Raw genomic sequence first — 16,428 nt, 5'->3', positions numbered from 1 at the left:
GGTGCCGTATTGCGCTCTTGACTTGCTGTAGGTACAGCAGTTAGCTGTATCCGTTTACCAGTTTTCTAATCCTACTGGGGAACAGGCTTATTTGGACCTTGGCTGATTCGGACCATGTACTGATTCATTCGGACCTTTATCCAGGCTTATTCGGACCTTCATATGATTGGCCGATTTTTCTATGCAGTTTTACCTCCTGAACAGGAATTTTAAGTAATATTTATTCGGACGACTGTAATTAACCCCCAGGGGCTCATACTAAACACAGCGAAATACATTTGACGCCCCAATTCCTGGTGGCTTTCGTATTGGCGGGGACGAACGATGCGGAAAGCTTATATAGAAATACCCATTGCTTTAATATAAAATTACTAGTATGGGTCCGAATCAACCAAGGTCCGAAGAAGCCTGCATCCTCATACTATGTGACCAGAGCTCGGCTTTTAGGCGGGACCAGGATCCATAGAGAGTGTGTCTGTATGGATCCTGGGCGGGACAGTTCCGCTTTTTGAACATCTCTCCCCCTTTTTTTAAAGTTAGCAAAATGTAACCCCCTCTCCCTTTTTTGTTTTGCTTTTGTGAGTTTTGTCCCGCTTTTTTGTGCTACAAAAACAAAACTATCCCAATTTTAATGGCATAGAGCTGAATTTTGTTTAATTTTGCCATTTCACTAGCTGGTAACTTCTATAGTCTTCTCCGACGGCTACAATACCCAATGAAGTGAATTAAAAGAATTCTGTAAAGTGTATAAAGGCGGCCCTTTGCAACTGTCGATGTCGGGCAGAAATAAAGGGCCGAGAAAGTCACCAAGGTACGATGGTAGTGTATATATTTAGATACTATAATCCTCTTTGAATCTCCTCTTCGGAGTTCTTTTCAGGGCCGATTCGATCGTTCGTGACCTACGTATATACAGTTTTTTTTTAAAGTTTGAGTCTTCATAGGTGTCTATGGCTTTTTTCAGCTCGTTAAAGCCTGAAAACATCTGTTTTTCGGCGAAAACTAATGTATTATTCCGCGGTTCATGCTGTTCCGTCGCCATTTTTCTTGCTGTCGCTGATATGCCTTACCACACTATGTCGTACGTAAATGCGACACGATGTCGCACCTACATGCGACTAGCAGTCGACTATTATCTCTATTGTACCTTTTCACACTGGCCATGTCCGGTGCTGCACCCAGACGCGATTGCAGTTGGCCATTGCCTTCAATACGTGTCTTCACACTATGCGATTTTTTCCTGCATATACGTGCGACAGCAGTAGACCTCCGCTGCTTTTGGTGATTGGGTATTGAAAACATTTGAGGGATATAAATGGTGTTTTTCCCGTTGCTGAATAACCACTGGTTCCATGCAACGAAAAAAGACCATACAATAATAATAATAATAATAATACTAATAATAATAATAATAATAATAATAATAATAATAACAATAGTGTTATTCGTAAATAAGAAAGAACTACAGATATGGATAGCTTAAGTATAAACTACTGAGAAATGATTTGCTGTTTTTTTCATTAAGGTTACATATACGTTTTGATACTGAAATTATTAGAAGGTTATCGGCAGATTATTGATATAAAAGAGGACTAATAGCTTTTGATTTCGATATATATGATTTTTTGAGAAGTTTTTATAGTTAACACTTACGTTTTATTTACATTAATTAATTAATGAAACAGAGAGAGATATGGATTTTTTATATCAAAGTAAAAGATTTTAGTTTTTGAAATAGATACATCAGTTTATACTTTTGATAAATAGAGATATTTCAGCTAACACTAGTTGTTTTCATTTCTCCTTTTTAATTTCTATATGGAAAAGCAAATTTACAAGGAAAGGTCCATATTATTTCCTCTTACTTGATGGTAACTGCCAGTTGTTGTGCTGGCGAAATATCATCTCTGAATGTCGTATTTCTTTTAGCAACTGGTCATGTAGACGTGACAAGAGTTCCTCAAAGGTTGTTTTAGACATTCTAAAGTAATTGCAAAATTTATTATTATCTCTCTTCAGCTCCTCGAAAATTGTGGCAAATGCACCGTACAAGTGCCTTTGTGTATTCAAAGGGTGTACCCAGTGAATCCTAGGGTTTATCTTCTTTTTTCTCAAATGTAATAAATAAAGGCAATTTTCTCTTCCTGTCCATCTAGCCACCACTACAGGCTGAGAGCAGACTGCAAGCGCTTGTCAAAAATTGGATCACTTTGTGCAGCAATCGGACAAATGTACGATTTGCGCAATTTTGTGTCGCATTTAGATCCGGCACTGCAATCGTATCTTGGTGCTACAAGAATCGCATAGTGTGAAAGGGCCCTCAGGCGGTAAACAAGGGTTCGCTGTTGTGGCTTCCTTGGTGTTATGGAGTCTCAGATTAAGTTAGGATCAGTGATATAAGCCAGTGCACTTTTCAAGTTAAATGGCATCTTAGGAATAGAAGAAACAAATACAGTGGAACCTCATTTTGTGTACGTAGTCCATTCCAGAACGTCTCACGAATTCTGAAACGTACGAAATCCAAAACAATAATTCCCTTAAGGAATAGTGTAAATCAATTAGTGTGTTCCAGACATCCAAAAATATATATTATAGAGAATAAAAACAGTTTTATATACAGGAAACAATGAGAAATAAATATAAATGACTAATGAAATGGATAAATAATTAACATCACTCTTACCTTTGTTACCTTTATGGAAGACTCTTGTTAGCGTATGGAACGCGGAGAGGATGGGAGAGGGATGAGGAAAGATTATTGTTTGAAAGGGGAATCCCCCTCCAGAAGGACTTCAAGTATCAAGAACCTATCTAGGGTTACTTTCCTTCTTTGTCTATTACTGGCACTAGGACCAGCTTGAGACTCGCTGGACCCCTGTTGTACAAAAAACCTGTTCAGAGACATTTGTTTCTGGTGTCTCTAAAATTTACCTAAAGTGAAACAAAGTATTTTCATTAAAGATGTTGGATACAGGGATTATAATTCTCCACAAAATATTTGACATCACTCCACTTTGCAAATGTCTTTAATCACTGAAGTAGGCACATTATGTATGCCCGTTTGCTTTCAGAATTTTTCAAATCAGCCTCTGCTGGCGTTGAATTCACCTACAGCAGCATTTGTTGTAAGCATTTTCCTACTGAGACCGGCATGCAACATCCTTGCTTTTTCACAAATTTTTGCCTCCAAGACTTTGCTAAGAGTTCTTTCTTAAATTCTATGGTGTTTCTTGCCTTTTTGCTTACAGAAGGGCTTGTACATGAAACTTTCTTTGGTCGCATGATGAAGGTCTTTTCAAATAACTTTCAACTGTTGTCAATAGCATACAGATATCCTAGGTTAGACTTGCCAATTGTAAAAAAAGAACAAATTTGAGCAAAATTGTATGCAAACTTTAAACAGTAATCCAAAGAATTTTTAACTTTAGTTAAATCAGCCTAAAGGCTATGTAACGACTGAATTGTAGATTGAATCCTGCCGAGGAAAATATAGGAAGCAACCTGACCTAACATATTTGATCCAATAACTGCTTCAACTTGTGCTCTGCATCAAGCATTATTGCATATGTTATTATTAAGCAATTTTATATAACCTTTGCTGTTCCCTTAATTTCATACATTGAAGGAGATTCCGGCAATTTCTTTATTAGCTAAATTTGACACCTATAGCCCTAACGTACTTGGTTAAAGGAGGGGCTTGGGAGGGTGAGAGAGCGATGCCAAATGGACTTTCCTCTTGTGCAAATAAGGGCTATTGAAAAATCACTTTTGATTCTTTGAAAAACTGCATTATTTTGGACACTCCTCTCATTATTAATTAAGTCATTGTGACAGGCTTTCCTCATGCTGCCACATCTGCGTTTACCCTAAGGCCATTGTGAGGAAGAACAATTATAATTTTGGGTCAGCAGCCTTGGGTTAACCCTTCCCATTAAAGGACCTTTATGTCAACACAAGGAACAATGGATATCTCGCCAAAACAAAGGATCAGCCCTCAAGCAAATGAAGTTATATATAATGTCTATACAAATATTTTCTGCAAATATATTTCTGTGAATGAATTACAGTGCAGACAAATATGTGGCTATGAAGAAAAGTAGATTACGTAATCTACTTTTGTACAATAAAAATTTACAATAGGATCTACCCTGGTATAAAATGATCAATGAATTATAAATAAATGAACCCTTTAATTTGTAAAGGTAGACCAATGTAACTTCAAATAATAAAATAATATAGCAAAACTATAGCATAAAATAATGAGAGAGAGAGAGAGAGAGAGAGAGAGAGAGAGAGAGAGAGAGAGAGAGAGAGAGAGAGAGAGAGAGAGAGAGAGAGAGAGAGAGAGAGAGCTCATTCTTCAAAATACGTTTGTGCAATCGTTAAATAACACCTTGACAATAGGTAAAATGTAAGAAAAAACAAAGAAACAAAAGAAAAATGTGACTGATTAAAAGAAGACAAACGAACCCAATAATTAATGGAAATGATGTGAATATAAGTCAAGTCAAAAATTATGAATTTACATTCAAAGGAGGGAGAGAGTTACCTGGTGATAGTTTATATTTAAATCTAATTTAACTTATGATCACAAGCCTTCATTTATGATGGTAGAGTCTAAAAAGAAGATTTAGCTCTAAACTCTGTTTAAAAAAAAAAAAAAAAATAAAAAAAAAAAAAAAGAAGGAAATACCAGAGAGTATTATAACAGGTCACGGTCCTAGGAAGGAAAGGGTATCCACAATCAACGAGTTACCTTCAAGAACGTAGATATGTGTCAATGCTGTAAAGCAATTGGGTGGCCCCTTTTAACCAAGTATGCTAGGGAAACTATTATAGAGTACATTACTGAAATAGGGATGATTATTGGTTGGTGTAAAAGAATATCATGTGGGAATCTAGCTGATTTTTAATGGCAGATGTATATGTTAAAGTTATTTAACATATAAATATAAATTATTATTAATGTCAGTCCAAATCATAGTCTAAAACCTTTTTGCATATAATATATACATAATGATTAATTTGTAGATGCACAGATGGTTATTTATTTCTTGCAGTATTTCTGCAGGTTTTCAAAAAGCCAAGCACAGTATTCAGAAACTCTTGGTCAAGAAAATGCTTAATAATAAACACCATCAAGGCTTCATTTAAGTATTATGTACCAACAAAAATGTTTCCAAGGTTTAAATATCAGTGTTTGTTCCTTAAGCAAGATTTATAAATATTGCAGTACGTAGTTTCTTCACTTTGTTTTTCTTTTTATCTATATTCTAAATATGTTAATTGTGAGGTAAGTTTCAAAGGGAATGAAACCGTTTAATATTCATAATTTTTTATGAAAACTCTAGCTTCCTTCAGAGTTGCATACTACTGAATAATCAGGTTATTTTACCATTCTAGATTTTATTCAACATTCTGTTACTCGATGCCTCACGAACTCAAAAAAGATAACGTCTTGGGCAATATACTTAAAGGACTCACATTCCAGACATAGGTTGTGGGGTCAAAACACTTAAAGCTATATAGTTACATAGTAATACAGTAACAAAGCTATAGTTATACATCATAAGTAAAGCATTATTTCTTTAGACATATTTAGCAAGTGTTTTGAAATTTATCAAAAGCAATGTTCTTTTAATGTGTACGTCATTAGTTGTAGTACTTTGCATATCATAGTATCTTCAGACGATTTGTATGTGTTTTGTTTTTTTTCTTTTCTCTTTGTAACCTAAATTGGTGTACAGGATGTCAGGCTGAGTATAGCTCTGGGTAAAAAATGAACAGGTGATATCATGATATTCATTTTATTTTGTTATTAAATCACTATTTTCTTTACCAAGTTTGCAGGATGAAATAGTCTAAGATAAAATAGCCTAACCTTATGTAGGCTATTAATTTTTGTGGGGTACCCAAAGCATGCTCTCATGTGTAAATATTTTTACTAATATATTCTGAATAGTTCAGACACAACCTAAAGGTTTAATAAAAATCTGTAGAGACTAATGGAAAATTTGACATGAGACCTTTTCTGTAGTACTTCATAAGGCATCATTTAATTTGGGTTGTACTATATAGCTTATCAGTTTCAACCAAACAACTCTGGTAGACTGTAGATTCCAGCCAGGTTGGAAAGGGTGGCTTCTTAGCCCAAGTATGCCATCTGTGTATCTTTTAATGATCTTGAGGTCTTGTCTTGTTGCTCTTTTACTGAACTAACCTAGCAGAAAGCTTTCTGGCCATGATGAGATTAAATATGGCAAATATTGCAGATTTCTATTTTGCCCACCTTTTTCAAACCTGGGAATCAGCTCTAATGGAGAGGTAACGTCTATTTCAAAAGCATAAATACTTAAGATTTAGTTTTTAAACACCTCTTACACAATTTTCCTTCCCTGCCTTTCCACATTCAAACTGGACAGAAGTAGACTGACTGGCTATGAACTTTTTATACATATTGGTCCCCTGGTGGGGTGGGGTGGGGGAAGTAAATGGATAGAATTTGGATTTTCAAAGAAAACCAAGTGTTCTCATAATTTTTTGTGTAAATCTTAGACTACAGCTGGCGTGGAAGTAAAGCTATATAATTGCTAGGTAAATATTTAAAAAATAAATCTTAAATTATTTATATTTTAATTAAATATGCAAAACTGCTTTATTGTATCTTTCAGGCTGAAGACACATTATTAACCAAACATTCTGTAAGTTTTAGAAGTAGCAAAGGAGGCCATCCCTATATTTTAAAGGTTGAGAAAAAATCGAAGCCTCAAGACAGGGAAGGAAGGCTACTTGGCCATCAGTAGGAGCAGTCTGTGATGGTTTCAGGGCTCTAAGGAATCACTAAGGTTAGGGTTGCAAGAAAAAGTCTGGATTTGTGTAGACCTATTTCTCGTATTTACGAATCATAACATCTCTTACGATTGCAATCATAGAAACGATTGCAATCATAGAAGGGAAGTTTGTGTGTTGTAGTAGACCATTTTGGAACAGAGAGAGAGGGCTCTATTACAATATGATTTCCCCCTTTCCAAACCACCATTTTCAGCCATGAGAGAGCATTTTTTAGCTGAAGACCATCATTTCACTGATCAAGATTTTACAGAAATGTTTCTCTTAGAGCAAACTAGACCTCCTAATTTCAGTCTTTTTCCATAAAGAAGATACTGTACGACTTGTTTCTCAGAAGGCACTCGACAGTTCAACACTCATTTTACTTTGTATTTGCTAGTTTTGACTAGTTTGTATTTTCTATTTAATGTTTTATTAGCTTTTATACTCGTCTTCCATTTGTATTATCAGTTCTTGTATTTCTTTTTATTCCCAAGTTGCTCCTACACAAATACAAACATGCAGTTCTTTACATAGGATTTAGCTTACAAATGTGAGCTGGAATGGCCAAATTAACTTTCAGACAAGGTTTTTAACTATCAACGGTAGAGAGGAAGCCCCATCCACTCGTTGTTCTGCACTCCACTTTGCATTTGGCTACCATTGTGTGAAACGTTTTGGCCATTAAAGGTTATAGAGCGGCCCTTGGTCAAGTCCTTCAGGTGAAGGGAATGGCTCTCTCATCCTCTTGAGAGATCTTTATGCTTCTGGGAAGTTTCAAACAGTCTTGCCCACCCCAAGGAACTCAGGCCCCCCCTGAGTGGGAAATGACCCACCTTTAGGAGTTTATCTTGTACAGCGCATGATCTGTTGAGGGAGTCATCAGAGATGTGACTAAGACTGTTTTCCTTGCTTGCCCAAGCATCGGTGAAGAGAGTAGGCTAGCGTTAGGGCCTTTGATGGTAGCACTCGAGGGGATGGGGATCTATGCTCGAGTTCGTCCCAGAATTCATAACCAAGACCCAGAATTTGTCTGTCCCTGACACCAGATTCGAATCCTTTTTAATCCCCCTCCTGAAAGGACTGTGTAGACAATGATCAGGACGAGATGCTACTTTGTACAGTTAGGGTTTGACGATGTGCTACTTTGCACAGTTAGGGTTCTGATGCATTACCTCAAGAGAACACTACATCTCAGGCCCAAGTGTTGATGCCTCTGTTAGTATGTATTGGCTCGGCCAAGAAAAAGGTGTCCAAAACCACAATCTCCGGGATGAGTTGCTACTTTGTCCAATTAGGGTGCTGAGGTACTGCCTCAAGGGAACTTGACATCTCAAGCCTGAGCGCTGATGCCTCTTTTTTAAGTACCGGCTTAGCTAAGAAAGAGGGTCCAAGAACACAATCTCTTTCAGGATCCAGAGACTTCAAACAAGCTTTCTTCATCTGAAGAGGTGGAGGGAAGTTCATTTATGGTAAGAGCTCATGAAGTTAAGGCCATCACCCTTTGCATTCCAGAAGAATCTGTTGGTTCACCAGGATTTACAAACAGGTATGTGGCCGTGCCAGACCACATTTACCTCATTTTATCTGTGGGGTCTTACCCACAAGTCCTTGGACACGTTTTCTTCGGTCGTGTAATGGCTGCCCAAGTTTTGTAACTCATCTGGCTCCCCTGAGGGGACAGGTAGCGTCTTGTCTAAGGTGTTTGATAATTGAGGAAGTGTGTAAGTCACTGGCCTTCTCTCTCTCTCTCTCTCTCTCTCTCTCTCTCTCTCTCTCTCTCTCTCTCTCTCTCTCTCTCTCTCTTCAGCAGAGAAGCAGGTAGATGGAGGATTGGATGCGTGTCTCTCTCCTCTCTCTCTCTCTAGACTAAGGGAGAGAGGGATAGACAATGAAACAAACTCGTTGGTTTTATTGGCTCTGACACTTTTGGGTTCCTCCAAACCTTCTTCAAAAGTAATGGGTGTGTAGAATCAACCAGTTGGTTCAGAGATGTGCCCTGACTTCCCCCAACCAAGTCTCCTATGTAAAGAACAAAAGTTTATATTTGTGTAGGAACAAATAGCAAATTTTTAAAGTAGTAATTTGTATTTTTCCTAATATACAAACACAAACCTTGAGTTCTTTACATGTACATCCCACCTCGGCTACCCCTCTTTTTGGGGTACATGGTCCAAAAGGCACATTGGAATGCAGACTTGACGAGGGGGTGGGCTTCCCCCCCTACAATTGGTAGTTAAACAGCCATTCCAGCTCACACAAGCTAAATCATATGTCAATGACTCCAGGTTTGTATGTTAGAAAAAATACACAACTTTTATCAAAATGTGCTATTTTTATCCATTTTGTACATGTACACATATGTACTATGCGTGAGTAGTTATCTTCATACCAAGTGCAGGTTATGTTTTTAAAATTGCACCGAAATTGGTAGTACACAATAGTATCCTCAAATTTACCCACTGGGGTTTACATCAAAGTGCTGCCTTGAACCTGCCATTGCATGGGGTAACTTCACATCCCACACTGGAATCCTAAAGCATAAACTCTAAATGTAGCCTTAGCATATAGTACCTGTTTCCCAAAATCCCTCTTCATCACTGCTTGAAAGTCAACTTATAATGTCCTCTTAATTCAGTCTGAAATCCACATCAAATTTATTGTACTTTAATATTTCCAAAATAAGTACAGTTCATGTCATAATTGTTTTACAAGATCCTTTCTCGTCTGCATGAACATTAACAATAGCATAAAGGTTTCATGTTAAGCACTATATACTGTATACTTCTCTGTATAAGTAAGAGCAGGATGCAACAAAAAGTCTACATCATAAAGTCCAAAACTGCTACTAGAGACAAAAGGGAAAGTTAAAATACATTTTCAACACAAGTAACATGTCCAAAATTAGCAGATAGCTACATAAAATTACGAAACTAAAAATTCATATCGGCATAAAATTACAATACTGGAAATATATACGTATTTACATATGTATGATGCAAATGCATACCGGCATGTGGTTTATGTGCATGCAGCAATATGGCGCAAATAAGATGTTCCAGACTAAAACAAAAGCTGCAGTAAAATGCATGTAGTATGTTGTTTGTAGGAAAAAAAAAAAAAAAAACTTATTTTCACTCTATAGAAATTATAACTAGATATTGGAAGGGGAAAACTTGTGAAGTGCATACTTTCACTTTCAGTATTGAGAATCAAGATAAGAGTCATTAGTTTAAGCTGGTTGTGGGAAAGGTTAAAGGAAAAGTATATGGAGTAAAAAACTAGTGAAAAAGCAGTTGTGCATCATGAAAATTGTTGTAAATTAATGTGAATTAAAAATACTGTACTGATTAAAATTCAAAATGGGTGAATGCATTTACATCTGTATGTTGTCTTTAGTCTTCAAAAGATAAATTCATTTTGTGCTTTTCCATCTCAGCTTTAAGATCAACATTCTGCAATCTGTGAGCTGGTGAGGCATGACTGGAGGAACCTCTAGACCCCGAAGCTGGCGTGATGTTGACTCCATAAGGCATCTGTCTTGGTGAACTGTGCTGGGAGGTGTTCAGGGGTGACGAATGAAGACTTTGTATCCCTTTATGCATAGCAGAGGCAGGAGGATAGGGGGCACTGGGTGTCAAGGGAGCCACTAAATCCTGCAAAAAGCACAACTTTGGTAATTATCATCCAATGTAACTGGTTGGCAAGGTAGCTGCAATAACACAAGATTAGTGCTTAATAGGGAAAAAATTTTCCTTCAGAAGAACTGATGTTAATGACTAGAAATTAAACCTTACTTTAAAGAAAATATGCCATTTTTCTTATATTAAGTAGTTTTACATTAAATATAACTCTTACATTACTACATTACATATTTCACATTATCTTAACTTTATAGCCACTGTGCTTCCAGTTTAGAAATCTGCAGCTTATCTCCATATTTCTGTGAGCTAATTATATATCTTTGTCACTGAACTATACCATCCACAAATGACGTAATTGCAGGTGGTGGCCACCAGTGGTTACTATGTTATGAGTGAACATGCTACACACACCACCAGCAAGTCATTTACGTATTCCATTTCAAGGAGAAAGTAGTCTGCGGTGTTAATAGACAAGACCGAAGATTTATATACAAGGAAACTTGTATACAATGCATATTTTTAGATCTGCAAGCATATTTCACTAGTATGAGACCAGTTGAATTCGTCAAGCTATTGGAGAGACAAGAGTTTAAGGTACAAGACAACTGACATCAAACTATGAAGAGAGACAATGGTAATTCAATAAATGATATGTTTCTTTAACAGCAGGGGTTCATCTAGGGCCTAAAACATTTGGAGCTCAACCAAAAGGTTGCTACAGAACTACTCATTCAAAGTATAAAGTTGCTTCTGTGGTCCTCAGCTATTTATGATTAATGATTAAAGCCACACCTGTCCAAGAAACTTCCCAAAACAGTCTTTGTATGTAAGCTGTTGCTGACATGCCAACTTACAATGTTACTCTCTTAGATCTGTCAGTTGTTTCTGCTCAAAAAATTTGGCCAAAGGCTTATGTATTCCCATGATTGCTTAGATTTTGCCCTTAAGCAGCCATCACTTTTATCTCTGCAGCTTTTCCCATGCCCATCAAAACCTAGCACAACAACCAGCACTCAGTCAGAACTGTTGCCATGACAGTTCTCTTGCTCATCATGTGCTTTTTCATAGCCAGTTCCCAGTCATGTTGTTTTAATTGTGCAACCAGCAATCTGAGGGTTACTGTAACATGGACTACTCTGCTTTTTTCTTCCATTATAGTTGCCTCAGCTGCTGGTAAACTAATGCTCAACATATAAACCAAATGTTCTTCCACATCAAAAAACCAGCCAGCAGTCTTTGGCATCATTCTCATAGGTTATTGCTTTGGCTACCTGTCTGTTCAACAACTAATTCTCTCTGACAGCAGCAACTATATTGGTCTTCAAACACTACCCCTCTTTCAATAGTAGATGATTTTTATTGAGCTGAAGTTTTTTTTGTACTTATATTCTTTAAAAGGTGTTCCTCAATAGCTGCTGTTCCTTTAAACTAACTTTGCCTTAAAAACCACTGTTAAAGTTGTTGCTCTTTCCCGTCATGAACACCAGTAGTCCTTTGGATTAGTTTCCATTATTCTGCTGCTGAGCAGTCTCTACTGAGGGTTGGCTTTTCAAAGTGATAAAAACCAGTACTCTTTGGTAGCAGCTGACATTTTCTAACTATAAAGCCAGTGCTCTTACATCAGTAACTGAAGCTGTAGCTACAGAGCCACTGTGACTTTAAAGTAGTTTCCCTCAACTGCTGACAAACCATAGCCTGCATTTTCAATCTTCTAGTAGCATAATGCTCCTCTGATTCTCCTTGACTGCTGATGCTTTAGTACTTGCCATTGTCACGTTAAATCTTATACATTTGGTGAAATTCAATACTCGCAGGCACAGGAGCTGCTTTCTTGATCCTCAAAAAATCTGGTGATCTCTAATAACAGTAAGCCTTGTAGCTACCATTCTGCTCATCAACAACTGGCTCTCTTTTCAGGGTAATACCTGAAATGCTCTCCTATGCCTCAAACATAGGTACTTTTATATGACTCCTCCAGATGCTTCTAGTTTCATCTGTAAATGTGTGCAATAACAAGACTAAAGTAGCTTCTGCTCCAAACAGCTGAGGAGGACACCCACAATGATACCCAAAAAGCCAGCTGAGTGAAAAGTTGAGATATATATCAAATAGGAATCGAGAGTCCCTTGAGCTTAAAAACCCTCTGCATAGACATGCCACAGGAATCTTGTTACAGCCACAATGAATCCCAAAGGCCAAAGAAAGGAGATAATTCAAGGAGGTAAAATGTCCTCTACACTTATCTGATACACAGGCTGTTTCTCAAAAAGAGAAAACAGATGACTCCATACCTCAAGAGAAGTTCACTTTTGCCTCTTCAGACACCAGCATGACAGTTACATATTTCAATACGGATGGTCTGTTTCATTACCCGATTAACCTAGGTTACTTATACAATTAAAGCATCTGACTAATCTAGGTCACTTATATACAATTAAAGGACAGGGTTAAAAATGAACAAATTAGGGGTACAGTAAAGGTCACTGAAGCATCAAAGAAAGTGCAAAAGGCAAGGTTAAAATGGTATGGCCACCTGATGGGAAGAGAAGAGCAACACACGGCAAGAGAAGTGATGGACGTGGAGGTGGATGGAACACGAAGGAGAGGAAGACCTAAGACCAGGTGGAGAGATTGTATTAGAGATGATATGAGGGAGAAGGGAGGAAATGACACAGGACAGAGGTAGATGGAAGAGACTCATTATAAACGGTGACCCTGAATAGGGATAAAGCTGGGAAGAAGAAAAGATGTTCACATAATCATTTTTTTTATCCAAATATTATAATGTGGAAAGCAAAATTGTTCATATATTAAACAACACAAACATTGTTATACGTACTGCTTTTGGTTCTACATTTTTCAAAATAACCATGTCTGATGTGATCTAACTTGAAAAAATATTTTAAAATATCAAAATATAGAAGCATTATTGCATGATTACATAGGAGTATCTTTCATGTGTCTGAAGCCCAAAAATGTTGACTAAACATTTACACATTTTTCCCCCAACAATTTATCCAGTCAATTCCTTGCAGTTTTACATTCACTCAAATTTAAAATCTCACTGCACAAGCAAAAATGTCAATAAAAGATTTGGATAAAGCACTCATAGTCAACCACTGGTAGCTTGAAATTTCATGTTACATACTTTGACTAAGCACAGTTACTGGCATTCCGATAGGGACCTCTAGTTATGAACAGAAAGAAATCTTTCCTACTGGTTGTATAACATACTAATCCAATTCAAAAACATGTACAGACAGGCAGTACATATTTTCCTTATATATCCTGGAGAACATAAAGCATGCAAGAAATATATTACGATATACACAAGATTAAAATATTCAATCTTATATTATGATACAAAACCAAATAAGGAAGAAAATGTTCTAGTGATGAAAAGACATGATTCTAGTTAGAATATTTCAAAATAACTTCATACATTAAATTTATGATTATAATAATATAATAACCTGAAAATCCACCATAATCTATAAAATAATGATTTAGTTAAAAGGCCAATTTTCCCTTGAGAGTAAGCAAAGAAATAAGACATTTTTCCAGCAAGACAATTCCAGTAACCATGTAAAAAAGTTGCTTCCCTTCACCATCATTTTCATCCACATTTTGTGCAGACAGAGGATTTAATCCTTTTGGGAAAAGAAGTCAATTGAAAAGTGAAAACCCATCAAGAGTATCTTGCTATGTGGTTCAATTGAAGTGAAGGGTGCTTCACACAACAGTGCAGCAGCTGACAGACTTACTGTACTAAAACGAAAAGTAAAACCCCGAAAAATGTGCATGGACAACAACTGAAGCATGAAAAATTCTTCAACTACAGCCCATTCAATGCAAATAATCTGGAAGGAAATTCAACCATACACAAATTGGACATCCAGTTTTTGAGACTAAAGCTAGATGCCATGCTGCAAATGTCTTCATTACCTATACAGAACCTTTAATCTGCTGCTCCGGGATCAGTGGGAACAAACTGTGCCTGGGTACAAAATATACCATTTTATAAATAGATGTGACAAATGATTATTAATAGACAGTTAACAACACAGTCATACACAAATGTGGTTATGAAACATTAGAATAGATATGTGAAAGAGAAATTAAGATGAGAAAATGCAATGAAAACTGCCAATAAATTTAATATTTTTACTTAAGAAAAATTAAAAGCCTTAATTACATGATCAGCAATGCACAACTAGCGCTTAAAATCAATCCTTGAGTTAAATTTGTTCACTGCTAAATGATGAATTGAAACCTCGACCTATCATTCTTAAGGGTAATATAAATGCTAGAAACCTGCATTCTTAATTTCTAATGCATGACAATACAGTAGTATTAACAACTTATTTCATTCAAAGCAGACAAGCTCCTTAAAATACTTTTGTTACGTGACCAGAGATTATAAGTGCACAGGTAAGACAGAGGCAAATGAAAAGGGGTCACTTCATGTTGAGCTCAGTAAAGTTGAAAGCAGTAGTAAAGAGAAAACTTATGATGATAATGATCATTACCATTCTAAGAACTAAACACATTAAAATAAAAGTTCAAATAATGAAGTAAAAGTCCCAATTATTTGTTTCTTCCTTGCAATACCAAACTAGGTAAATATCACTAAATGAAATAGAATATAGAGTTTAGGCCCAAGGCCAAGCACTGGGACCTATAAGGTTATTCAGTGCTGGAAAGGAAATTGAGAGTAAGCAGGTCTGATAGGTGTAACAGGAGGAAGACCTCGCACTTGCACTATGAAATAATTTTTTAATTGTTAGGGGAGGGTGGATAGCAAGAAGGAAGAAAGACATGAATGGATGTACGGTAAAAGGAACCAAAGGGGTTGACAGCTAGGGGCCGAAGGGATACTGCAAGGAACATTTAGTAATGCCTACGGTGCACCCTGTGAGGTGCACTGATGGTACTAGCCCCCTATGGGGAATATCAGCGATTAAACCTGAGACCTAAAATTTAAGCAACTACGCTCCATGATATCCTTATGCCGATGATCAACAATAAACAAGTGATACCAAAGGCATACTGTCACAAATATTTTAGATACACTATAAGATTCCAGATATAAAAAAAAGCTCAAAATTGAATCTACCACCAATACTCAGCACTAGTTCTTAAAAACCTGGAATAACACAAGCATTTCCTAATAATCAACAGATTAGGAACTATAAAAAAGAAATAAATACTGAAAACAAATGTAAAATACATGCACCAAAATAAATCAATATAAATGGTAGCTATGGCTTGAGTACCTTACCTTTGGGATTACAGTATCATACACCAAAGTACATACATAAGCACTACTGTACTCATAAGAACCATGAACTCCAGCACTACATAATAAGGCTTTAATGTGTAGTGTCACTGTAAATCTGTAGTATTACCAAATTGAAATGACCAGCTATTTCTTCACTAACCCGTTGCTGCAAGCCCGTTACCAACACCAGTGTCCTGCTGTGTGACTAATTTTCTCCCTTTTGAATCTGTATTTCTAATCTTTATTAAAATGTACACAAAAGCTCCTTAAAATGATGAGAGAAAAGTGTTATCTATTAAGAGCTGGTCAATTAGAACAAAACGAAAGATGACTGAGGAGATCAGCCCCGCACAACGAAAGGGTTAAAAGGAGTCCTTGATGATTTATTCATGCACATATAAAATAACCACTCAAATTATAAAACAAAATATTCAGGTCCTTAGTAGTTTACATACCCAGTCTACTAGCTTAAAAACCTGATTCTCATATGGCAGGCTCAAAAAGTTTGCCTTCAGTTCTTTATATTGAAAAGATGAAAATTTTGACAAAATTTCCTGTCGGATTTGTTACTCGACAGCACTAATTTGTTGGTGTCTTTTAAATGTTCACAGGTGGTCTTCATACAGTAAACCGATAACACAAACATCTCAAGAACACCTTGTGAGCTGCAATGCC

At 36.6% G+C, this 16,428-nt stretch overlaps 1 protein-coding gene and 2 long non-coding RNA genes across 5 annotated transcripts in view; 2 read left to right on the top strand and 1 right to left on the bottom strand.

Moving 5' to 3' along the window:
• LOC135197064 (uncharacterized) overlaps positions 1 to 4,690 on the top strand; it is a 5,566-nt gene extending 876 nt beyond the window's left edge. The window contains exons 1-2 of the long non-coding RNA XR_010310546.1: positions 1 to 2,327; positions 2,387 to 4,690. The exon at positions 1 to 2,327 is cut by the window's left edge and continues 876 nt beyond it. This is a non-coding gene — a long non-coding RNA (uncharacterized LOC135197064). The remainder of the gene's footprint in view (positions 2,328 to 2,386) is intronic.
• The window catches only part of LOC135197063 (uncharacterized), a 12,749-nt gene extending 1,873 nt beyond the window's left edge, over positions 1 to 10,876 (top strand). The window contains exons 2-3 of the long non-coding RNA XR_010310545.1: positions 10,268 to 10,504; positions 10,834 to 10,876. This is a non-coding gene — a long non-coding RNA (uncharacterized LOC135197063). The remainder of the gene's footprint in view (positions 1 to 10,267; positions 10,505 to 10,833) is intronic.
• Positions 9,482 to 16,428, bottom strand: part of LOC135197061 (mitochondrial outer membrane protein SLC25A46-like) — a 96,905-nt gene continuing 89,958 nt past the window's right edge. For 2 of the 3 annotated variants that reach the window (XM_064224005.1, XM_064224006.1), the window contains one exon: positions 9,482 to 10,484. In XM_064224005.1, the coding sequence (XP_064080075.1) occupies positions 10,224 to 10,484 (261 nt within the window). In that variant the 3' untranslated portion in view covers positions 9,482 to 10,223. Of the gene's footprint in view, positions 10,485 to 14,417; positions 14,470 to 16,428 lie in introns of all 3 variants that reach the window. The other variant, XM_064224007.1, reaches the window with a different exon arrangement.

Source organism: Macrobrachium nipponense, chromosome 18 (assembly GCF_015104395.2).
Source record: "Macrobrachium nipponense isolate FS-2020 chromosome 18, ASM1510439v2, whole genome shotgun sequence".
Lineage (NCBI taxonomy): Eukaryota > Metazoa > Arthropoda > Malacostraca > Decapoda > Palaemonidae > Macrobrachium > Macrobrachium nipponense.
Note: the sequence above shows the minus strand (reverse complement) of the source record. Positions and strands in the feature narration are given on the sequence as shown.